Raw genomic sequence first — 25,940 nt, forward strand, 5'->3', positions numbered from 1 at the left:
CAATTTTAAAAGTTTATACAAATGCATGATGATGTGCTCTGAAATACATAATTTAGATTTCTTTGGATGGGAGAGACATAGCAGACATCAGATCATTCAGAATGGACCATGAAGTGAACATGCATGGTCTTGCAGTGCAGTTTATGTAGTAAACACCAGTTCTCTTCTTTTTTACTGTGAACATACAAATAATTCCAAACCATGATTTGCAGGGACYTTTCACACTAAGGCATTTTGTTACCAGCCCAGATAAATATGCCCAGATTGGCCTGTTTCTTCTGATTAATAGAATTAATCTATTAATAGAACTGCTGTAACCAGTGATCTCCTCATCTCTGGATACCTTCCACAGGAGTCAGACATCACCTCCAGTCCTTTCCTGAGGACAGCTCCTCTGACACATAATCTCTGTAGATGACCTGTTCAGACCCCGCCTCACCACTGACACACTTCAAATGTGTCCTGCAGGCTGACCTTTCCTTTTTCTAGTCCAACACATTCCATCTCTCCCTCTCTGCCCTGGAAGTGAACAGTGGACATTTGAAAAATTAATTTCTTCCCCAGCAACTGAATGCTGGTTTGGAGATTGTCTGGTGTGAAATCAGATGGAAGAGCTACAAGTAACTAAGAAGCACAGAAAATGTACAGAAATACTGTACATGGACACTAGAAGCTTTCTTCATCTTGCCTTAAGAATCCGTTTACCTTTTCCTAAGTGACGGAATGTGAATATTTGCATAAAATATTCCAACATTTGGAAATCACAAAACATATAGAAGAAGTTATATAAGAAACTGCACAAACTACTGGCAACAATTACTTTGCTTTCTCTCAGTATTACTGTAATTTTGATTGAAGTGCAATTCCTCAAAGTACCACTCATTATCTTAAAAGTTATCAACACAGAATTGATAGTAGGAGTAAACTTGTGCAGACTGCCTCTTGCATACACAAGTATTTACTGAGCCACCATGGAGGAAGGATCAGGTGCTGAGCATGAGATGCCAGGCAATACTCACAGAAACCGCCTCCAGAATTTGTTTAACAGCATCAGCAGCATCCCGTTCACTGTAGTACCCCTTTTCCACAATCCTGCAGAAAAAAAGCAACACCAACATTAATGTGAGTAAAAAGTGAAGGTAGACACTTCTTTTCAAAAATGAGATAGCAAGAAATCAAATTTAAATATGACCAGGACAGTGGACTGCTCCCAAGAGACTAGAAAAGAACACTTGTGCAATTTAAAAATTGATTTAAAATCGAATTTACCTTTTATTCCCAGTTAAATGAAAGACAGGAGGTAAAATACCAACTGCATAAGATGCTTGCAACATGTATGCATTCAGTTTGAAGCTTTTTGAACTTTCTGACACTCAAGGAATCTGAATTACTCTCAGARAAACCTACTCAGCACTTAGGAACTGCTTCTCCACTTTTATATTTAACTTAAGCTCCCCTCTCCAGTTAGTTATTTAATTAGTTAGCTATAAAACAAAAGCATTGTGCTATGCACACACAGATCTGAATTATTCAAGAGAAAGGGTCGGTGTGAAAATTTAATGGCTTTGAATTATCCCTCGAGTGTGATGGACTGAACAAATGGCTTTTTTCCTCCCATCAGAAAACTGGTGATGCTGTACTCAAAGAAACACAGTTTCATTTCAACTAAAGCTATTTTTTCTTTCAGAAAAGCTGCGTTTTTCTTACAGAATCAGCAGTGGCCACAGATTTGCATAATGGCATACAAAAAGTTAATAAAAGAAGGATCTATCATTAAAAGATACTAATACTCTATTTAAGACACCCAACAGTCTTTTTACTATAGTTTTTAATTGCGAACACTATTTGTGAATGACAATAATTCTCCCTCAGAGTTACTTTAAAGGTCAGACTTTTGATCTGAAATCTTGATATTTTTACCATATTAATTTTTTAAAGSCCAAGAAAACAGACAGATGTTGTCCTGCAAGCAGACAAGCCAGATTTATAAAATGATTCCGTGAAATTCCCGTGAAGCAGTACAGCAAGAAACTATGAATGTCTGATGYCAAAAGTCACTGGAAAGACTTCCTGCCCCAAGATCCATGAAAGGCTCTGCTRGTGGCAGGAAGGTTATCCTTCTTTCTCCCCACTGCTGCTGCTTTTCAGTGACTTTTCATCACGTCCTTTCTCTGAAATAACAGACTGATTTTGAATCACCATCAATGCAGCTCCACACAGCTTCACACAAGCTGACAGGAAAGGTGCTCACTAATGCACATGGGAAAAGCATTCCTTTACAATCATTAGAGGAACAAGTGATTAAAACAACGCAGAGATAGTACTCCACCAGAAACAGATGCAGCAAGTGTGGCACTGTGGAAAGCAGTCTGCACAGGAATGTTCCCAATCAGCTGCAATTACTTTGCACTCATTGTGTTCACAGAGAACCAAATCTATTCATGGGACATCAGCAACAGCAAGTAACCCCTTGCAGCAGCTCTTCTATTTCATCATGGTTTCTTTGCTGCACAATTGCTTGGGATTATTTCCAGAATGTTTGGGGTTTGGGTTTTTTTTTGACAACCCGCTAGCTGTCATGCCATATGCCATAACACCTTTGCTGTTTTTGTGCCTTCAGCCCTTCTCTTGTTTTGGTCATCTGTTTTTCCCATTAGGGAGAGCTTCACTGAACTCACCATCACAAGAGGAAAACAAAGCAAAGCTTGCTCATTGAGACATTGTATTAGGCTTTTAGTCTGAAGTACAGGAAAGAGGTTACAAAACACCACAAATTACACACTGAAGTGCTACATTATGTTTGAGGGTTAGATTACCCCTCCGCCATTTCAGGCTGAATTAACCTCTTCTGTTAGATTACATCGTGACACCTGGGCCCCAGTGATGCTCTTGCTTAGCTCTTCATTCCCCCAAATATACAGGCTTTGCTCCCTCCTCCCTTTTAATTCAAATGAAGTTTTTATTGTCAGCCTGTACCTGTCTGTAGCACCCATTCTGCCCCATGCATTGATGTGCAGGGTGCAGATGGCCTCAGAAAYGCTTGAGGCAGATTCTCAGGTGTCCTCATTATTGAGAATACTCTGATTTCCCAACACATCTCAGACTAACATCAGAGAAATATGCAGCAATGCAGTAAAAATTCAATTTACATTTCTCCCTTAATATAAAAAAAAAAAAATCTCTTTTTACAGTCTGGTAACACAGTCTTTGTTCTATCTTTTTCCAACACATAAACCAGAGGAGTAAAATCCAAAAATCTCTTAAATAATTCTATGTCCTCCAAAACAAAACAAAAAACAACAAAAAAAAAAAACCAAAAAAAAAAAAAAAGCTTCCTGTCAATGCCCAGCCAATGAAGAAAACCATTAATTACCTGAATGCAGGAAACAAGGGAAAAATCAAAGAGATGCTCAAAACTTCCCTCTTGACTTCAAGAGGAGACCTCACCCTGATTTAGATAATTTTTTTTTAATTTATATTAAACAAAAAGCAGAAGAAATGCACATACCTTGCAGAGGAAGCCTTGTAATTTAAACTTTAAAATAAATAAATGTAATAAAGCGTGGGGTCCTATTWCATGAGAGCAGTAAAAAGCAACTGTAGACATATTGTGTAATGCACTGGACCTGCCTGATACTGCTACATGTGAATGACATGCACTGGTAACCCAATTACAGCTCTAGTCACATGAAATTAGCTTTCCAGCTTTCCAGAAGTCTAGAACTCAGACTTATCAAGAATGGAAATCTTACTCTTAATGAACATCCAGCAAACAGAAAACCTAATCTTCTGTGATGGCTATAAACATATTCCTTTCTAAAGATGAACATTTRTTTCTAAGGGTACTTTGCTTTAGAAAGAAAACCTGGCTTTTAGGCAGCAAAGAGGAATATTGAAAGAAGATTACCCTGTAGTTTAGGTCATGTAGTAATGCTGGGGTATCATTTGCATATTTATTTTTTGCATCCTCCCTGTGATAGTTTACATAAGACAAATGGTAGGTGTGCCAGCAACACTCCTACCTGAGAGCAGYGAGTCTTCTTTAAAAGGATTTTTCAAATTCAGCCTTGCAGATTAACARTGACTCATTGCCCTTTTTTCTATAATGGGAAGGAAATCTGCAGAAATATCTTATTTCACTATTATTGAAGCAAAACCCAACTATTTATACTTAGGTTACAGAATGATCTTTAACAAAACCATGGGTGAATGAAGATTAAGCCTTTGCTGGGAGGACAGAAAGATAGGAATAGCAGCAATAAGGAACTAATTAAATATTCTCTTTGATATGCAAATAAAAGAGCCAGGTAGGCCAAAAGAGTGCTGGAGAGAAAAACTGCGAGGAAGACAGCAGGGAATTCAGAATTGCTTGAAGTTAAACCAGAAAAAAAGCTTGGAAAAACACTCAGTTTGGAGCTGTAAGAATCCAGGAAATTCAAGGCACAACTTCAAAATCAAGACATTCTAGAGCAAGCAAAAACGCAATGCTGATTTGTGCAGGATCACATTTTCATAGTTGTGCGTACTCATTTATTGAAACACACTGATCCAATTGCTTGCACTTGTGTGTGGTTAGACACACGTTTAACAGGATGTCCACTTGATGGACAGCAAGCCACAAGTGTCCTAAACCATCATCTGACTTAATCTTGCCTCTCATGTCAGCACATTTGAGACAAATCTGCCTCCTTCTATAGGGAGAAGCAGGGAAATATTTCCCTGAGTACCAGTTGGTGCCAGGAGAGAAGGAGATGCCCTTTGGGAGCAGCTGCAGTCCCACGGAGCAGACACAGCCCTGCCTGCCCACAGAAATCTGCATTATCCCGCTCCCAGCTGCTGCTGCCCAGAGTGGGGAGAGCCTTGCCAGGTAACGGGGCTGTAACAAGTTTAGCAGTGAGCAAAGCCCCCCTTAGCGTCACACTGCCTACCAAACCAGAAACAACATCACATGTTCCTGGGAATGCATGTTTTCTTATGTTTGAAATTTTGGCAGCTCCTTCATCAAACACATGTATGTGTTATATTTGTGTTCAAGTGTTTCATAGTTTGCACTAATCCTTGCCAGATTCCAACTGGCCTCTCCATCGTTTCCATCCMTTGTGAGCACTGGAAGTTTTCTAGCAGTACAAATTCCTCAGTTTTGCAGATGGTTTTCAGTGCAGAGTCTCTACCACGGATTTGCAGCTCTTACTATTTTGTTTATTAAGTTTCCATGATGCACATCTTCATCAGAGTCTACATCTGCAGATGCTTGAGTTCTTACCAACATTCACCACACCCCTGCAGCCTCCAGTGTAATTTGGCAAGAACACATAATGGATTTTACTCYTTTTGGGGCATTCTTCCTGGTACTGTGCTTTAATCTACCGTATCTGTGTGAAGCTATGGAAAGCAGTGGGATGTCCGGTCAAGGGAGGGAGGCAGTGGCCAAACCTGCTCTTCTGGTAGGAAAAAAAATCAAAAAGGAAGAGTGCAGTCCTGCTAAGCTAAACACACAGGATCTGAAAATCAATGAGGAAAGAGATGGGGAATCCCAATCCATCAATTTAGAATCAATTTTCAGAGGAGTATTAAAATTGTATTGATATACAATTTTACAGTTGACTAGAGCACAGGCATCTGGGGATGAATGATAAGCACATCAGGCAGTGAAAATAACCAACCTCCTACAAGAATGAACAAGTGAACATTTCATCAGAGAAGGAAAGGACCAGGTTTTGGGTTTGAGTTTTCAATGAGTAACAAAACAGGGTGCCAGCTCTGTCCAAGCCCAGAGAGAGAAACAGAGCCTGCACAGCTGCAGGAGTAGAAAAAAGACTCAAAACCACGCAGGAACCTGCTTTGAGCAAGGAGAGGACTCATCCAATGCCAGAGGATGCTAGACTGGGATAGTCACTGATGGCACACATCTCTTGGTGCAAGGCTGGCAGTAACTCAAATCCTCAGCCAGCACCGCTGCTGCTGTGACAGGGAGAGCTCTGAGCTCAGGCTGAGCAGGGGTGAATGTCCTTCCCCCCACCACTGAGCCATTCCAGGYCCTGCACTGTGGCAATATCTGAAACTTGCAACTGAGACCACTGACCCTGAGACCAAAGCCTCTTTCATTTTTCATGGCTATTGGAATCCAGTACAATGAATATTTCTGCAATTTAAACTCACAACTCCTGCTGATCAAGAAAATTTTGAATCTTACCACTTTAACCAACTTACTTTTTCCTCCCCCATGCTCCGCATGCACTAGTTCTCCTATTCTTAGCTTTTCTTCTCTGCTTCCCTCCCATGTGGAGCACTCTACCCATCCTCCAGTCTTGCCTGAAATATGAGCAGGTAAAGTCTGTTGCTTTCCTGCCTTAACACATATTGGTAAATGCACTTAGTTTTGTGCTAATTAATCTAAACAGTTACTCTATAATTTGCAATATTTAGCCATCACATAATATTGCTGCAATAAATACTATTTCTTCACAATGTGGAACTGGTAGCACTTGAGTTTTAGCTGAATTTAGAAACATATCATGTGGCTTGTAAAAGTCCTGCTAAATCAACTTAGCCATCTAAAACAGTAAAATTCTTATTACTTTATCAGTTCCCAACATTGTTTTGCTTTCTTTAAGCACTGTCTGCATTTGCTTTGCCGACCATCCTTTATAAATGCTGTAACATCAAAAAAAAYATCACTTCTTTTAGTGTCATTTTCATTCTCCCTTCAGCTGGCTTTTACCCAAAACCCTTGCACCACATCAAAGCTGTGGACTGTGTCATTGTTACTTCATGTGCAGTCTGAGACAAGACACTGCCTGATGCAAGTACAAGCTCTGTTGCAATGCCAGCATGTGCTAACAATTTTAAAAATTGTTTGGTCCTGTATAATAAATGTTAATTTATCTAAAATGTTTTGGTTGTCATGGAGATTTTTTTTTTCCGAAACTACTCACTTAATTCTCATGCAAATTCTTGTATTTAATTAAAATGAAATTAGAAGATTTCTGCAAGCTAAAGTGAGATGGAAAACTAACAGACACTGGAAAAGAAAATGACATTTGCTGTATTCAATAGCAAAATTATATCCACAAGGGGCGGTTTCTCAATAAATGATTCACGGATCCATTGGTTCACATCTGTACTGAGGTGACTGCAATTCCTGGTTGCTCTGATGCATTTGTTTAGTTAAAAAAAAAAAAAAAACCAAAACAGGTTTGCCTGATAAATATGTATGCATTCTCTATACTACAGAGCTGAAGAATAATAAATATTTTTAAAAGTAGCTCTGATTCAGAATCTCCCTTATTCTACAACCATTTTCATATTCCAGATAACACTAGCTGTTATTGTCTCTAATGACTCAAACTTCCTGCCTGTGATCTAAAAAAGGATAATGGGAAATAGTGACCTGGGTCTGGATCTGACTCCCTGTGAAACAAACTAGAAGTTTTTCTTCAGTACTATGTTTAGAAATTAAATTCATAACGGCAGTCATTCAGGAAAACTGTTTTTTCTCCATTGTTATTAAGCAAGAGGTACTTTCTGATAAATATGGCATGCAGGAGAATTTAGAGAAAGATTTCATATTTCTTATATCTCATACTAGGGTTTGTTTTCCCCATCTTTAACTTTCTACTTCCAGCTCAGCGTTACTATAGCACCCACAGAATCAGACAAGCTCATTTTTCAGGAACTTGAGATATAAGAAACACYGAAAGCTTACAAAAGAGGCAAAGAGGGGAGGGGAAAAGAGCAGCACTGAAGACACCCCTAAAGCTGCCCTGCCAACAGCTGCTGAGGCTTTAATGGGATTTCTCTGTCTAGCTAAGGGCCCCATAATATGAAAAAGATGTGGGAAAGTGGAGGAAGTTGAATAGGCGGTGACTGACACATGGAAAACCTAATGGGGGTCAAAAGATTGCCAGGGTTTAGGAAATAGAGCCTTCCACAATCCTCCACTGCATGGGAGTTTGCTGTAAATTTTGCTTTAAAGAATAATCACCTTCTGTCTCCCTGCTAGGCACAAGGCAAACATATATTGGCTGATTTTACAGAAATCTTTTCCTAATGTTGGCACTGAATCTAATTATCAGTCTGGAGAGTCACTGGAATTACTTACACATAAGAAAACTACAGAGGATTATTTAAGAAACAAAATTCAAAACCATGGATACCCAAAACCGGGTGGCCCACCTGCCCACTGCACTCCTCCATGCCAAACCAGCGCAGTTCTACCTGCCATGACATTTCAAACACCTTGCTCTGGAGCTCAGCTGGGCACATCCCCTGCTTCCCAGCAAGAGTGGACGACTGACCATCAAACACTGGAGCTGGGCACAGCTTGCATAGCACAGATTGTGCTTGTATTCCTCTGTGCCACAATTCCCAAGAGCATTCACCTCATCTTTATTCAGTKCAGGATTGGTTTAGTTTTGCATATTCCAGACCTTCTTTGGTGGCCTTGGCACCTCTGACAGCGCATGAGTCTGCGATTCACTCCTTACGACAGTGACAAAGGTCRACACTCAACTGAGAAGTACATTACCCAAAACATATTTGTTTTTTAGGCCTTCATAAAAAAATCTCCTTAGCTATTGTCTAGGAAAAGCATTTCAGTGCTCTGAGTATTTGGGAAAACTGCATTTCTTCCTAAAACATTTTTGAGTTTACACTCTCATCATAATGTACATAGAAAAAAAAAGCAGTTAAACACAAAATGTACAAAGCATGCACACCCTAAGTGACTTTGCAATTTCAGGAGAGGTGTTGAATCAAGGCACAGAAAACACATCATAATCACTTGGGTCAGTCAGGGGCTTTTTTATGTACATATAAACGTAGAGTACTGTTACATAGGCTATAGGTGTATACACACCTCAACAGCTGTCAAAATCTCTCTGCATTTCAACAAATTAAGAAGTAAAAATTTGGTAATAGTTAAGGAATTCAGCTAAGAGTCAATAAACTTTCTATTTAATTTAATAGGTGTATCTCTCCTAGTTTGTCTGCATCCAGACTATGTATATCTATATTACAGTTCTGAGGCTGTGGTAGAAAACTGAGAATAAATGTCAGAGGAGCTGTAATCATGAAAACCTTGTATATTAAAACCACCTAATAAACTAAAGAGCTTCACAGCTTCAGAGCTCACGTGTACAAACCAAAAAAAAAAAAAAAACTCTCCCAGTTACCAAAAAAAAAAAAAATTAGCAAACTACCACCAAAAAAAAAAAAAAGCTCCACACATTCAAAGCTCATGTAAAAAAAAAAAAAAAAAAAAAAAAAGCTTTGACCACCAAAAAAAAACTAAGTAAAAAAGCATTACTACGACTGTACAAGAAATAAATACCAAATTACACTGAAAAGACTAACAAATGAGCATTTGTACACATGTCTTTATTTTGAAATTACTGGGGTTTATCATTAATGAATCTAAATTTAAGAGAAACCRAATGAGTTTCTAAGATATCATGGAGCACTTTTATCAGAACTTTATGTCTTGACTTCCAGCGTCAGAGAGTAGGCACGGCTGGTGAAGTTGAGTCACTAACCTCTTTTTATTTTTGCCAGTCCTGAGTGTGGGATCTGTACTTGGCCAAATGAAGCAAGGAGAGACCAAAGGACTTCTCTGACCCTTGCTCATAAGATAGACTGCCAYGACAAATGAGACCAGACCACAGAAGCAAATAGAAGGTGCTGTTCTGGCACTAGCTCATAAAAGAATCCCACTTTAGTGGCAGATTAATTCCTTGACTTTTTTTGACACCACATAGCAATTTTAATTTCCAAAAGTAGGAACAAAAATGTTTCTGCTTTTGGTTTGTGCCTGAGGCCTGGGAAAGCTTCACTATATTTTGTCCATAAGAGGCAATAGTTCCCATAGCTCTTAAAAAGATAAGTTTGTTAGAACAATTATTATTTTTAATGTGCACTCCATTAAATAAGAGAATGATTTTGAACCTATAGTTCAGAGGAAATTACATGAAACTTGAAATGGAAGTGAGTCAAGAGACTGTCAGCTGTAAATGCTATTTTTAGACATTGTTTGGTGCACTTAATAATAAGATGAAAGAAGACACAGAAGAGTCTGTGGTCAAGATGCCAACATGGCACAAGAACAATCTATGGAATGACATTATTATGTTACGTGGAAAAAGCAAAAGCTATTCTTAACAATCTGCAGGTATTCTGATTAAAATGAAGTTAAAGTAGATCTGAAATTCATATTTGTGAAAGAGATATRCTGGTGATTCAGCTGAAAGATAATAGAGATGAATAAAGTCTGAACAGAAAAGACCAAATTCRACAAAGTTTGCTTATACAAGACAAGGTACCAAACTGTACTGTTGGGCTTACCACTGCCAGAACACTCAGAGCCTTATCAGAGGATGGTCCCTTGTGGCTTTGCCAAAACACTGCCAGTTTTAATGCACTTCACCCATGCATGCCTGTTTTAAACATGCAGGAACGAAGAGGAGGAGCAAGCAAATGTCAGAATATGYGTCAGCACTAGGCTGGAGGTGCAGCATCCATAAAGAACTTTAATACCAGTTAGTTTAGATCTGCTGCATTTTTTTCTCTGTCCTGTAAATTCCTCCACTGGTCTGTGACTCTTTTTGTCAGTCTTTGCCATAAGCTCTTTGTCACTACTCATTTAATGGGTTGGCAAAAATCATCATGTAAATTGGCGACAAATATTCTGTTTTACACAAACCACTCCAGTTTTGAGTAGTTGTTTATGATTTATTTGGAGTGGTATGTAGGGTATGACCTACAACATGATTTATGAAGTCTGGCAAAGAGTTTTCTTTTCAAAAATAGAGCCAAAACCAATCTGATTTCAGCTGTATTAATTCAGGTGTCAAACTGATGCGTTCATTTGWATTTATTTCCTTTTAGGCAACACAATTGAAAAATTGTCATAATTTTTAAAATGAGAGTTCATTTTAACAATAACATGGATGATTTGACAGTAATGTTAAATATGGTGAAGGAAGTGAATAATTTCATTACCCAGAACCTTTAGTTAGAGTGGCATGAAACCAGCAGCACATCAACAGTGCTAATAGGATTCTAGAAGACTAATCGGATCTTGGGTATTTATAAAATCATCTTCATGATAAGAGGGATGTTTACATGAAAGGACTTTCTCATCTGCAGCTCAAATACTATTCAAAAGAAGAATGGACATCTGGGATGGCAGAAAGCTAGAGCAATAAAACAGGTGATGTAAAAAATAAGCAGCATATTACAAGATTTAGCGGTAAGAGTAAGGAAGGTGTTTGCAGTCAGGAGAGCAGGAGTGCTTGTGTAACAGTACCAGGCAAGTCACTTGCTGATAGCTGATTTGAGAAAGGCACAAAAGTAACTCCTCCTGAGTACAAAGGTTGCTTTTGTGTCTGTGTGTGGACTGTGGTTTACAAAGTAAAGGAGGCATAAAAGGCATACCAAGCCCTGGGTCACACTGGGGTCCTGCTTGCCCTCACAGGGTCTCTCCTTGAGGATATTGGAAAATAAACCAGTTTAAAAATTTGGTGACAAGGACAGCCACAGGGCAGATCTCAAGACGTGGTCACAGCTCTCCCTCCACACCTGACACAATTCACCTGCCCAGGAGGAGATATTCCAGGATCATTCTCTTTGTCCTGGGGTGGGAATCATACAAGCACAGGAAAAGGCGTGCAYGAGGCCTCTCTGTCATTCAGGATATTTCCTCCACATGATGAAGAGATGTAAGGACTGAAAMGATTAAGCATGAGGGAGGAATCTGCCCTAAGGCAGAAAGCTAAATTTACCCTCATCCAAGCTTGGACGGCAGCCATGGTATAGCAAAGTACAATGCAAGKGTTAGTCCTTCAGCCCAGCTGAGGAATGGGGAGACAGCTAACGTTTAACTGGAGCCACTAGTGCAAATCATCTTGGCTGCATATTGATATTTAATTCTTTTTAGTTTAAGGTTGAAGTGTGAAGTAATACTTGTATTGATACCTTAAGAGCTGCAGGTAATTTTTTACRGTTTATTGTTTCAGTGGTTGTTGGGTCTGTTTCCAAATCACTGTCCCGACAAAGTTTCAAGTTCTGTTGTGCATGGAGCAAAGGAGGATGCCGAGTTCAGATCTCCACAGCACTGGTGCTCATTTGCAGCATAACAAGGGGCTCCACAACTCTGCCAAGGGATGAAATTACTTTGCTTCTATTCAGAATGCCAGACAGCTCATCCTAGCTGCCCAAAGCAGCAAGGAACTAGCATCTACTGGAACAAGCATCCAACCTTTTTGAAAAGATTGATCTGATGGTTCAAATCCCATAGTCACTGCTGAGTACAGATTATAGACTGTTGAAACTTTCAGAATATTAAATCCTGATTTCATCAAGTAATGAAATTCTCCATCCTGGATACAATGAAATCTTCCCTCTTCAGTTCTTCCATCACACAGATGGCTGCTGCTCAGGAACCAACCATTTCACTGGATTATTTGTGTTTCCCCTCTGCAAAACCTTCTCATCAAAGACTCCTGTAGAGTACCCAGCCTTCCTGAAAATGACCTGATTTAAACCTACATGGATTTATAAAGGGCTTCATGAAAGTTGAGGCACCTTGACCAGGGCCCCCTCCAGTCCAGGACGGGGCCCTCACTGTTGTTTAACCTGCAGCACATCTCTCCTCATTGCTTTGTCTGAATATTGAGGCAGCAATCACCTTTCTTCTGTCAAACTCGGCATGCTGTAGGAGCAGTTGCTTTTATTGTTGCTCAGAAACAGTTCTTGTCAAGATGAAAAGTGTGACAGTGGCATAAGTCAAAGATACTTTCAGACTGAATATTTGATGTGAAATTTTTGTAGCAGTCCTCTAAAATACTAAACTTTAATTACAGAAGAGGGAAAATCAAAAAACCTGTCCTTACATGAGATGGAAATCACTAACTCCAGTAAGTTMATGCATTTACTCAAGCCAGTATCAAATGTTTTTCTTATTGTCTCTTGTTCTAAAAAAGCACAAATCCCTACTAGTAAAATAACATCCCAAAACTRTTAAAGGATCATCTCACTTTATGCATCGGCTCCAGAAGCATGTGCACCCTCATGAGCAAAACCTTCAGAACTCCACAGCTGTCTTGCAGAGCATTTTTGGCAAAAATAGATGTTTTATAAATGCAGGGRATACCTAAGAGAATTTCCTTCTTCTTAGTGTGCTTACCAAATTTTTATTTGTCACAACACTGTCCTCTTGGCAGGCTGACTGCCATCTGACATGTTTTATGACAACCTGTCAATGAGATCTCTCCAGTTTTTCCTGCCTTTTTTCTGCTCTAACATACACAGTGCTATGCACCTGCTAAGTACTGTTCTTCAACATTTACTGGCTAATTCCTCTGTTTCCAAATCATGTATAATTTCCCAAAAGTCTCCTGCTAATTACATATCCAAAGGCATTTYTAAGCCATTTGTTGCAGGTATTTATTCATGTGAAAAAAAATCATATACTGATGAAAGAATTCCAGGAATTACTAATACAGGGACTACATGCAGAGAAGAAATGAGCTCTAGCATCCTTGGGGAAGGAAGGTACTGAGAGGTGGGCACAGATAACTTACCTGTCAAAAAGTTCTCCACCAGTGACCAGTTCCAGAACAAGGCTGATTTCTGTAGGGGTCTCAAATATCTCCTTCAGTTTTATCTGGCAAAAAAACCCAGAAAATATTTCCTTTGCTTATTTGTCCTCTTGCTGAACACATCTGAAGGTCAACAGTAGGACACAGATCAGAGCTGGGAGGGTTATCTTGTTCTCTCACTTTTTTTTTTTTTTTTTTGATACTCTTTTGGTTGTGTTCTCATACTCATACCTCAGTAGCCTCTTTGAAATACAGGAGTTTAAAAAGCTGTCCGCCAATCTCTCAGAGAAAACCAAAAAGTCAGACCTTTCCTACCCTCCAAGGACTGAAAACACTGACTTTCAGTTCAGTTTGCAGAACTTCTTTCACAAAGTTTCTCACTCAACCATGTAAGAACAACACTTTGTCTTAAAATGGAAGCATAACTCAACAGATGTTTCATAAAAATCTGCTAGCATGCCCACAAAGAGAATCCAAAGCTTTAATTAAGAGCTCCACAGGTGAACCACAAGAGTCATCTCTCAAGAACACAAAGAGTTTTAAAACACAAGAAAACAAATGTGGAGTGAAAGAACATGGCCAAACTTACAATGTTGGGATGYGAAAGGCGAAGAAGAACTCCAATTTCAGTGCGGACAATTTTCTTGTCTACCTGGTTAAAAGTGGGGAAGGAAAAAGTGAAAAAATTATTTCCATGTTCACCACAGAAAATTCAAGCTTAATCACAAGAAAATATCTATAAATACCACTTTTAGATCTCCCAGGAGAATAAGCTGAAGTGAGACACACAAGTCAAACACACTGTAAAGAGAAATATTCCATTAACACAAAACGGATACTGTAACAGAGAAACAGCTGCATCCAGCGAAGTGATTACAAATACTCATGTAAGTCATGCAAAAAGAAGAATATAGGAAAGGCTGAAAAAAAATTATCTTTTTGCTCCAGTTCTGCCCTTGTCTATTGCTACTTTTGTTGGTATGGTTTTGTGGTAGGACAGCTTCCTTTTGACACACTGGAAAAAGGTTTCTGCATGTAGGATGTGCTCATAAAAGCCATGTACGTACTGCTCAGAAAAAAMGGTGGTGCAAAAGTCAAACAGCCTCAGCCACAGAGCACAGACTTAAATTTGCTTCAATTTTTTAGTTTAACTTCAATTTGCTTCAATTATCAGTTACAGGATGCTCTATTAATTCAAATTATTGGTTAAACCTCTGAGAAAATTGCCCCTGTCCTTTTCTTCCCTTTTCAAACTGCAGACTTTAACAACTCCATGCACAACTTATGTTCTTGGGGGACATCAGTCATTTCTCACAAGAAACACAGAGCTGGGGAATATTTCATTCAGGAAAGAAAACTGCAGCTCCCTGGGACCTAAAATGCTTAAACAAGCAAGAATGGAAAACATTTGTAAGCAAATTATGAATGCTTTTATGATGCTAAGGCAATTAATACACTTACGAGGAAACCACCTGGTTTGCAAATATTCTTCCAAACCCTAGAGATTCAGAGRGTTTTGAAAGGAATGACAGTCAGCAAGTCACTCTGTGGTTTCAAATTGGTGACATATACAATGTCAAAAAGAACATTTTAAGAGGGACTTGTGCTATTTTTTTTAATCGAGGCTTTTCGTCAAAGGCAAGTCTTGTTTTTATTTCTTATATCACATGGGAAATGAGTGGCAGTCCTAATATATTAACCTTTAAAAAGGACATAAAATTACTTTCAAATTCTTGGTGAAGAAGATACATGGGGGTGTTCTATCACCTGAGACAAGAGAGCTGCTTCTCAGAAATTTATTTTTGTCCGGCATCAACAAAATCCAAGTATCCATTACATCCTGAACTACTGGACAGGCAGAATTTGATTCTCTCCTTGTGTCAATCAGGTATGAATCCAGCTTAGTAATGCCACAGTGCTCTGACAGTGTGCAAATGAGTAGAGTGCTAGAGCCCTCAGGGCTTTCTTAAAACTTATTGACATTCAACCTCTTCTAGGGACTCTGCGAGGAAGCAAAATGAAGCAAGARAAGCCAGCTTTGGGCAAATTCAGTGCATGTAAGAAGCAGCAGAAATCAAACATCARAGAGGAATTAAATATTCCATTACCCAAACTTCTATTTGAAGGTAAAGAACATGGCCAACAACAGAATCTTCATGTGTAAACACTTGCTCTGGGATCAAACCCAGGACCCTTTAGCTTGTGACCATTGCGTGCTTTATAAACTTTTATTGCATAAACTTCATTGCTTTCTAATCCAACTGCATCTAACAAATGCTTTTTCCTGCTACATAAAGACTGTACAGCAGGTTTGAAGAATATTTGAACTTTTCCTAAAATGYTGCTAGCACCAGTCTATGTTCTTACTCAGTTTTAACATCTCCCTGGCACAACTGTGGGTTACTTTGGTGACTGCAAACATTCAGCAAAGGACTCCAAAGGTCAATGCTGGGCAGCAAAGGGCTTTTGATGATTCAGAGAGTAAAACACACTATGATAGTTTTCAAATGCTTGGCACCTCAGTTAGCATCAGAAAAATTAATGTACAATTGTGCATGGACAGTGATATCCCCGGGAGAGAGGTTTAGACTGAACGATTTACGTTATCCATACAATTGTTAAAATTTGCCTGTTYTGCTACAGACTGAACAGCCCCCAGCTGGCTTCCTGAAGTTTTGAGAATATTTGGGCACCAAATACACCTGGGAGTAGATGCAGAAATGCTGCCCAAAATCTAAAGATGCCTTCTTTTGGCACTGAGTAGTTACAAGTGAGAAACTACAGAGGCCTCCTCTCATCTTGCAGGTGGACAGCAAGTCAAGGAAAAATATGGACTAACACTCAGTTTCAGGTTCTTGGTTTCACAGACATTTACTCTGTAAGTGTAGGCGAATTCCTCTGTAATTGAGTTCGTGACCTGACACAAAACAATAAACTTTCACACTTCCTAAGATGATGGTAGGAGGAAAAGGTCCCTAAAAATTCAAGATGACAGGATGGCAATGGCAAATACGCTGCAGAGAAACACCTAGGAGTGTTACATATTTATATGTAATGGCTGTGGGGTAGATTTTACAGCAGAAATGGGCATGTACAGGTGRCATGAATTGTTCCAGAGTAAGGACCATATTTAATCATGGCATTTTATTACAGACAGCCTATTTTATCACTCTTATTTTCTTACCTTCTCCTACCCTAAGTACAGATAGAGAGTTATATCAACACTTACCTTTGTTTCAGCTTTTTTTTTTTTTTTTTTTTTTTTAAAAAAAAAAAGCCTATTTGTATCAAGGCCAAACCTGGCTTATTTTTAGTTTGGGCAGGAGTATCAGCAATTCAGCTACTTATATTGAATTTTCCTATCATCATCCTATCAAATAATTTCCTGACAGAAATTATTTGCTAAGGCATCTCACTCTAGAGTGTATGTTGCTATAGCAACAGTTTTTAAAACTCAGATAATTTAATCAAAATACACCATTACCACAAATGTTTGGGCAAATTAAGTACATTGGGCTGGATCAAATACAGTGGTCTGATACTGTGTCTGCAAAAACTGATCAAAATGAGGTTGTGAAACTGTTACTTTTTTCTCCTCCTCTTTGGATGCAATTTAAATGTGCCGTACAATGCTTAAAAATTATCTGAGCTTTCCTTAAATTAGCATTGCTCACAGGAGCAACAGTAAGATCTTTGTAGTGTATTACAGTCAAACGTAAAGGCATCAGCAGAACTGGTCTGTTTGTGAAGTGAAAAAACAATTGAATGTTGACTTACAGAGGTTTCACAGTGGCATTAGTTTAGCAATTATCYCTCTATCCTTTTTTCTTTGCTTTTAATCTGTATTAAATGGAATAGAGTACACTCTTGGTCAAATATTTCATCAGTATAATTTGATTTCTACTTAAATGATTATTTTATTCTATGTGAAAAAACACTGCTTCTGTGCCAGGTCATGTTAATGCGTGGCTGGGTGATTTGAACACTGCTGCAATTTGACTAAGCTGTGTTTTCTGTATTTGCAAACTTTAAATTGCAAGCAATCAAGAGACATTTGCTGTGATAGGCCTGCAGAGCAACAATCTGCTGTGGAACACCCATGTCAATTACAGGAGTCATCTGCCAGGTAATCCCAAAATTGTTATTTATCAGCTCTTCACTGTCAACCCTGGGCTTGAAGATTTTGCTGTCGTAGGAAAAAAAAAAAAAAAACCCAAAAAACCCCAAAAAAACCAAAAAACCAACCAAACAAAAACAAAACCAAAAAAACAAACAAAAAACCCAAACCCAAACAAAGTTGTTAGATACCTTGTGATTATTAAAACCCACAGCACCTTTGTRTTTGCACAATTCACCTGTGGAAGCACAAGGAATGCGGAAAGGTAGCAAATCTGGTGCTCTGCAGCCACTGCCTTGAAATGTGGCTCCCAGGGCTCCTCAGGAAACTYGGAGGGAGCTGTGACTGCAGCACAGATAAACACCTGCAAGCTGCCTTCAATCTCCCTTGATAAAGCACCTGCAGCAGCAAAGGTCTAACAGCCTCAACCTGGGAGCAAGAGSCAGTGAAGGAGTGCCACTCCCTTAATTCATAGTAAAACATTGACATGGAAAGGGTGATCATTCCTGGATTTTTCCCAGTCCTTTGTCTCTCCAGTTATTTGACTTCACTAGAATTAGATATTTATCTCTTTTATACATATGTGTCTGTAATCACCCTGTCTTTAAAATTTAGTGTTGATCATGCAGGGAAGGAGTGCTAGATTAATAATCTATATATTTCTTATCTTAAAATTTCAGTTTATTTTGACAAGGGAAAAGRCAGGATGCTTTAATGAAAGCTGAGATTCTTCCATTTTTCCAAGCCCTGAGCTAGTGAGGTGGAGTAATGCTAAAAACCAGTGAGATGCAAAAGTGTTGTTTCTATCTGAATTAAATGAAAATAGATAGAATGAACTACTGCTTTACACAGGTTAATCCAGCTGCTGCTTTGCAATATGGTGCCACTCCCAAAACAGGTGGCCAACAGATTTCTCTGTACCCTCAGACTTGGTAGAGAGCAAGAGTACATTCCTCATCCTGCACGTTCAGTCTCTGCTGCTCTCCTTCCCCTGGGCACTGGGGATACAAAGGGGCATCTTTGCCCAGGTTGTGCCCCAGGTGCAAAGAAACCAATGTAAAACCTTTCTTGAGGAGCTTCACAGCTCTGCCCACCTCAGGGAGCCTGTTCACACCAGCTCTGCACAGCTCCTTAATTAATATCTCACTTCCTGGCTCACACAGGCRCCTTTAACGTGAGCAATGAATGTTTTTTTGAGCCAGCAGGTCAGGCTCTGACTATGTGCTTCTCTGCACTTGCAGTGATCGTGGTGCAAGTTGTCATTAGCTTGATACCACACTATTAAAAATGCTTACAAGAAACAAATTTTTATGCTCACCTCAGCTAAAGTCACTGCTCTGAAGCCTAAACCTTTCTGTATTTTATGTCATCAATTGCTAATTACCATTTATAATTTTGCCTTCTCACAGTTAAGCTGAAATATTAAAAACCTGTACAGACAGAGACTACAGCCAAGCGGATCTGTCAGTTCCCTGGCAGTCTAAAAGGTCTGTTCCCAATTGTCAAAACTAAACACAGCACTGATGAGTTACCCCGGCTCTCTTGAGATGCTTCAAGAAAAAAAGAAATATGCTTGAATTTAAAGACTGACTTTAAACAAATCTTCACAAGAAGAGGATTCAAAGAACATATTTTCCATGCAGTTTAAGGTCTTGCTTTTCAATTTCAGAATGTCCTGAATGACCAGAATCCCAGCTTATGCATAGAATATTTTCTCATAAAGTCTTTCTGCCAAGACTTCAAGGATGAAACACTTCAAAGAAGAGTTCTGAATATGTTTTTTTTATCTTTATCAAGCTGGATAGTATTGAAGTCATCTGATCTGGTCTGTGTATCAGCCCAGGATACTGATGTCACTCTTCAGCATCATTGATAAAGAATCACAGAGGCTGGGAAACATGGCATGACAGAAAAATCCCTGGACAAAGGAAAATAGAGACTTATTCTCTATAAGTTAGTCTGGAACAATTCTGTAATCATTATGGCAGTGGATAGTAGGTAAAAGAAGAATTTTAAAAAAACTGACCCCTCTGAATGAAAGGATACACCATTGTTCCAACTAGGGCATTTATTTAACAGCTGCTTCAGATGATTTGATTCACTGAATGTCCTTTTTTAAATGAAAATAAGAATTTCTCAAGTAAAGAATTCCTCCTTTGTCCTAGGGGCCGTTCTTGGTGGGACCTTGGTTGACCTTCTCAGCAATGTCTGTGGCTCTTTCTTGTGTGGGAACAACCTTTGAACTCCTAATGGACCAATATTACCTTAAAAACAAAACAGCYTGAAATAATCTTTTTGTATTTTAAACTGGGAAGGCTATTCCAGCTCCATCTTCACTCAAGATTAGCGTGGGCTCCCTGAAGAACACAATGAGCAATAAAACAAAGCACAGCAACTACTGCACAGTCCTGTAGTACCTGCCCCAAACTTAGCCTGGACTCTTCACTGTGCAGGTGTGCTTGTTTGGCTGGGACAGAGTTCATTTTCTTCACAGTGGCTGGCACGGGGCTGTGCTTGGATTGGTGCTGGAAACAGAGTGGATAATTCAGGGATGTTTCTGTTATTGCTGAGCAGGTCTTGCACTGAATCAAGGTCTTTTCTTCTCATTCCAGTACACCAGTGAGCAGGATGGGGGTGCACGAGCAGCTGGGAGGGGACAGAGCCAGGACAGGTGACCCCAGCAGTTCAAAGGRATATTCTAGACCATGCTCAGGAAGTAAAGCTGAGGGAGAAGAAGGAAAGGGGGTGGGATGAGGCAGCGTAATTCCCAAGCAGAAGCTTCCCAAGTCACCGTTCTGTGTGAAGGACCTTTATTTTCCTGGGGATGGCGGAACTCCTGCCTGCCCATGAAACACAGGGAATTCATTCCTTGCTTTGCTTTGCTTGTGTGCACAGCTTTTGCTTTCCCTATTAARCTGGCTGTATCTTAATCCATGATTCTTCTCATTTTATTCTTCTGATTTTCTCCCCAACCTGTAGGGGATCAGTGACTGAGAAGCTCCATGGGGCTAAATARCCAGCCGGGGTTAAACAACAGCAGTAGTTTACTGAGAATTTTTACATTTACCCTCCATAACTAAATTTATATTCTTAATGGAAAAAAATAGACTATTCATTACTAGAGCAAATATTTTCTGCACACATGTCCATGCTTCCAATTTGCACCTGTAATCCTTCAAGTGATACTTATTCCTCAGACTGAGCATGCTTGCATGGGAATATTGCCAGTTACAGTAATGTGCTTGCATTTGTGCTGTCAGGTGGCTACAACTCTGGCAGCACACACAAAACTGTTGGCTGCAAATATCTTGGTTTGTGCAAGCTGAAAGAGACTTATCTATCTGCATGGGATAGGACTGTTAGTTAATGTGTTAAGAGTAAATTGTTCCATCGAAGCAGCAACACTTCTGTTTCTGAAGAAAAGCACAGTCCATTCGCAGGCAAACCATCAGATGGGTACAGATAATTCATGTGATTGTATAAAYTCCTGCACAGTAAATCACACGTTGACATACCAGACTAATGGACCCTGCATCTTAAAAGACACCATTTCATCAATAAAAGTGACCAGATGCAGGTAATATTCCCCAAAGACAAACAATCCTCTGTGAATGGGTTCTGTTGCTCACCCACAGTAGCTTGGTGGCATCACCAAAGGGTGAATGGATGGGTTCAGAGCCACTCAGAGCTTGCACRACACTAATCATTTGCAAAAACACATTTTATGTGTGAGCGCAAAAAAGTTATAGGTTCATTAGGATAGGCCTTATTATAGGCTATGGTCTAACTATATAATTAACCTGGTTGTTATTTCTTTCCCTGTCTCATTAATACACAGATTTCTGCATTATGTTAGATAATTTTCAAGCAGTTTATGCAAACAAATTTAAGCCTATTGGGTATTCATGAATTGCTCACTTCAGCTACTCGCTATTTATAGTGTGTTACTTCCATCGKTACTGTTCCCAAAGCTGGGTGGAGGAGGACACGTTTAAGATGCAAGAACGTGTAAATCAAAGGTAAGCACTTCATTTATTTTTGTCAGAATACATGCATTTATGGTTCTATTTTAAGGCTGAACTTGCCATTTTCTTGTATATTCTTGCTTTTCACCTATACAGTTAGAAATACAGAAATTTTCTGTTTTCAGTGAAAATGTATTAATTCAGATTTTATCTTATGTGATGCAACTAGTATTAAAAATCATGGCTTCACACGCACACCATCCCTCTGAATAAACAAATCGCCACATAACAATTAGAAATTGAGAGCTTAGAGCTTATCAAAGATGATAAGACATCACTCAGAATTTTCAGGGGTCCTCAGCTACATGATAAAGATCTGGAATACACTATATCCGCTTATATTATTAGCYCAGTGCCATGCTTGCTGCAATTTAAGAAATTTCACATAAACAGTGATCTGGTGGACACATCCTTCTCTCAATTCAACTCATATTTATAGAGCCATGAATTCACTGTTCCCCTATGAAGGTYTGATGTGTCAGGGCTGCCATTAATATTATCATCTCCATCACAGATATCAAATAATTCCAGGTGACCAATGCAGCAATTTTGTCTGGGTTGGAGTTAATTCTCTTCACAGTAACCTGTATGGGGACACCTGCTATACCACTTCATTTCACAAGCAATATCACAGGTGACAGCTGGGGAAGGCATAATTGTGGGTCTGATGCTCAAACGAGGGTATTTTGTTCAAAATATTTCAGAGCGGGATAAAAGCATGGCAGTGTCAGGTGAAAATTAAGTCTTGCATGTTTCCTCTCCTGAGCCATCCTGAACCTCTCAGCCTGCTGCTCAAATGGCCCCTTAGCAGGGCATAAGGACACTTGTAAAACGTGGATCCCACACCATTTTTCTGGTAGGTCAGCCCCAAACACTGATAACAAGAGGTCCTGAAGTAATCTCGGTGTTGCTTGATAGAGCAATTACAGAGCCTGTAATTTTACACTTAGGGGAGTCATACTTATTGATCCCACATCCCAAAAATGCTTCAGATTTAYAGGTTATACACTTTCTAACATTTATTTAACAGAAAACCAGAGGATGCTCAAAGGAAAACACGAGAGGCATCCCTTGCAGAAGATTTTCAGGGACAGAAAATGAAGAGTGTTTTATATAATTGGAGGATGATACAGAGGAGCATGCAGAGATGGTGAGATGGTTAAGAAAGGTAGGCAGACGTGAAAGAAAGTCTTTGTAACTAATTTAGCGAACTTGCTTCATAGATTAGAAACTGCAAGCTGAGGCTTTCTTGTTAGCACCATGTGTCAACAAACAACATTGTGATTTACAGGACTGCTTTTGTTCCTGCATCCCTCCAGTCCCAAYGGAGGATGTCTCAGCCACATTAATGGCAGCATGGTGATTTTCCACCTCTGCCAGGATGGGAAGAAAAGGACAAGGGACTGAGCAGACAGAAGGAATACACAATGACTCCCCTCCAATCCATGAATTCTGTGCACAAAGAGCCATGGGGTGCCTTGTATATTTGATCCTGTGTTCCCTGATGCTTGAGACTATTTAGCAGTAAATGGAGGAGATGCTGGAAGGCAGCACTTGTAAGCAATGTGACCCTGAAGCAGAACAAGTGAACATTTTTATTTCAGAAGATTCTGTGTCTCCCTTTTTGCTGCTGAAGTCCTATGCAGATTTGGCAAATCACACAGTGCCTGACCTAAAAACCACCTCTTGTGCCTACTGTGTGRTTTGGGCACAATTTTGATATTTAAAAAGAAAATAAACAAACACAAGAACCAAACACACAACCCCTAAAGACCCCATAGGTGTGGAGATGAGAAGACCTGATTTTATCTGTGAAGTAAAGCATGCAGGGGGTAATTGTTGATGGTACCAACTGCCTGGATACAAATACTTTACAGCTCTGACTCCTGTGTTCCTCATCCATAAAATATGGGGATGCTAATGTGAATTCTCACTATGGAGTTGCAGCTGTAACACAGTAATGGCCCCACAAGAATAACTGAAATTAGTTATAATGATGAAATGAATAATTTTCCCAGACTTCTAATTAGCAGATTTTTGGCTTCTCATTTGTAAAACTAGGGTTTTCACCTCCAGGAATTATGACTTTCCCCACTTTTTCTTGAAAGCCATATCACGGAACTCTTTCAATTTGTATTTTCTTACACTTTTATATTCAAATCCTATGTTCTTTCGACTTCGTATTTTCTTGTATTTTTACATTCAAACCCTGTATCTGATGTGTTTGCTACTCAATCCAGAAACCTACCGTTATTATTACACTATCTCTCCTTGTAGCACTGTTCTTTTATCKCTTTACAAAGAGATGAAACCTATACGTATGTTATGTGTTTTGCAGACAAAATCTGAAATTCTGCAGGTTGATATTCATGAGAGTGCTGCTTAGAAGCCCTAACAAGTTAGCACATCATGTAATACTTGCAATTCTAACAAAAATTTGAAATAGAATTGTCTCCAACAAAATGTAAAAGAAAGTGATGCAGACACCACAGGACTAAAATACAAAATAAGCCACCTTATTTGTGCTATTTCTTGTGACTTCTTATGGAAATGCTTCCAGCTCTTTTCAGCTGTGTCTACTGGAAACATGTCCAGTTGGAGATTGAATTGCATTGTTTAGTTGTTCCATATATGTAAAGTGTAATGAAATAGCTTGTTGGAAACAAACAGTGCTATTTGAATGCTGCTTTAAGTGAAGGGGGAAGAATAACAATGGAAATGGGATGGGATTTTTACATTTGTATGAAAAAGGAGTAATTAGGGTTTCTTTTTTTTATTCTGTTTTTGGGTTTGGATGATCTGTTCCTGACTTGTGAGGGTGGYCTTTTGGGGTTGTTTTATTTGGGGCTTTTTCTGTAAGAAAGCCTTTTGTGACTTGATCAGAGAGCAAGTTTGGTTTGACAAAAACTTGTCATGAGCCTCACTCACACACACCAGTGCAGCAGCTGTCAACTGTCACAAGATTCAGCTTAGAAATTAGTATTGAACCTTAATTCTAGTCTTGAAAGACCCTCTGGTCAGGTGATTGGTACCAAGGAAATCAGACAGGGGCAGTGCCTTCCCGAATTCTCAAAGAATCTTCTGTAATAGAGCCCTCAGATGGTGCTGCTTGCACAGCTGCTCTRTTAATTTCCACCTTTGCTTTCCATTCCTCCCTACATGTGGTTGGTCTTTCTCTTAAAAGACATAAATAAATGAAGACCACCTCAGCCAAAGAGCATATATTTTATCTGGAAATAAGCCAGTTTGTCAAGTAAAACCATGTTGATTATGAGATTTTTGGTGAAATAAATCCTCTCTTGTACAGAACTGTTAGATTTGCCTCTCTGAGGGGCTACAGAGAACTCAGCTTTAGAATAATATGCACAGGATGGCACATTTTAAGCCATAAAATGCTTGTGATTTATTCCAAGATCTGAACTGCCAGCCCTGGAGGAAGCATTTCCATTTCTTTTCTTTTGCCGTCTTCATATTTTAGTCCGTACAGACAGACAGCTTTCCTTTAATTCATTACTTGACAGCTTAGAATTTCTGTGCCCCCRGAAGAGTAGCTGTCACACCTGTGCTCATAGCATCACACCATACACATCTGAAAACAAAAATTTTCTAAAATCAGAGGGGGAACATTTTCAGGGAGCCCCACCGCAAGCTTCACAGACTGTCCATTTATGCAGAAGTCCCTTCTCCTCTGCTCCATCAGGGCACACCTCCTGATTTCTTTAACAGGCTGTAAATAATGAAAAGTTTCCAAAGAGGAGGGCTATAATCTCAGGATGGGCTAATATTTACTTCTTCACCGCTGTTCAGAAATACCATCCAAAACTTTTTGCACTAAGAATTGCATCTTAGCTTCGGGCATTAAATACAGCCTCACAGAGCCAGAGGTTCCAGTCTTATTCCCCATCTTGCCCCTTCACAAATATGTGCATCCCGGGCACACAGAGCTCCTCCAGGCTTGCTTAAAGCTGTTCTCTCTCTGTGGAGAACACAAATAACTGCAACAAGAAAGGAGAAAAATGTGCATGGATAGGTTGGTGAAATATCTGTGGCTGAGATCATTGCACAAGAGTTCCTGTCAAGCAATTCAAAGCTAAATATGTGTCATTTGTTTGGGTTTGGTTTTCTTTCCCCTAAATTTACCACCTAAAGGATATCATCATTCAGAACTACTTGTTCAGCTGTGCAATRTATAGAGCAGGTTGA

General features: G+C 39.3%; 1 protein-coding gene across 1 annotated transcript in view; it reads right to left on the reverse strand.

The window, feature by feature from the left end:
• The window catches only part of CAMK4 (calcium/calmodulin dependent protein kinase IV), a 135,271-nt gene that overhangs the window by 44,096 nt on the left and 65,235 nt on the right, over positions 1–25,940 (reverse strand). The window contains exons 3-5 of the mRNA XM_057367511.1: positions 14,185–14,247; positions 13,578–13,660; positions 1,020–1,092 (exon numbers count right to left, since the gene is read on the reverse strand). Coding sequence (XP_057223494.1) covers positions 1,020–1,092; positions 13,578–13,660; positions 14,185–14,247 — 219 coding nt within the window. The remainder of the gene's footprint in view (positions 1–1,019; positions 1,093–13,577; positions 13,661–14,184; positions 14,248–25,940) is intronic.

This window comes from Malurus melanocephalus, unplaced genomic scaffold (genome assembly GCF_030028575.1).
Source record: "Malurus melanocephalus ecotype Western Australia unplaced genomic scaffold, MMel_1.1 scaffold_80, whole genome shotgun sequence".
Classification (NCBI taxonomy): domain Eukaryota; kingdom Metazoa; phylum Chordata; class Aves; order Passeriformes; family Maluridae; genus Malurus; species Malurus melanocephalus.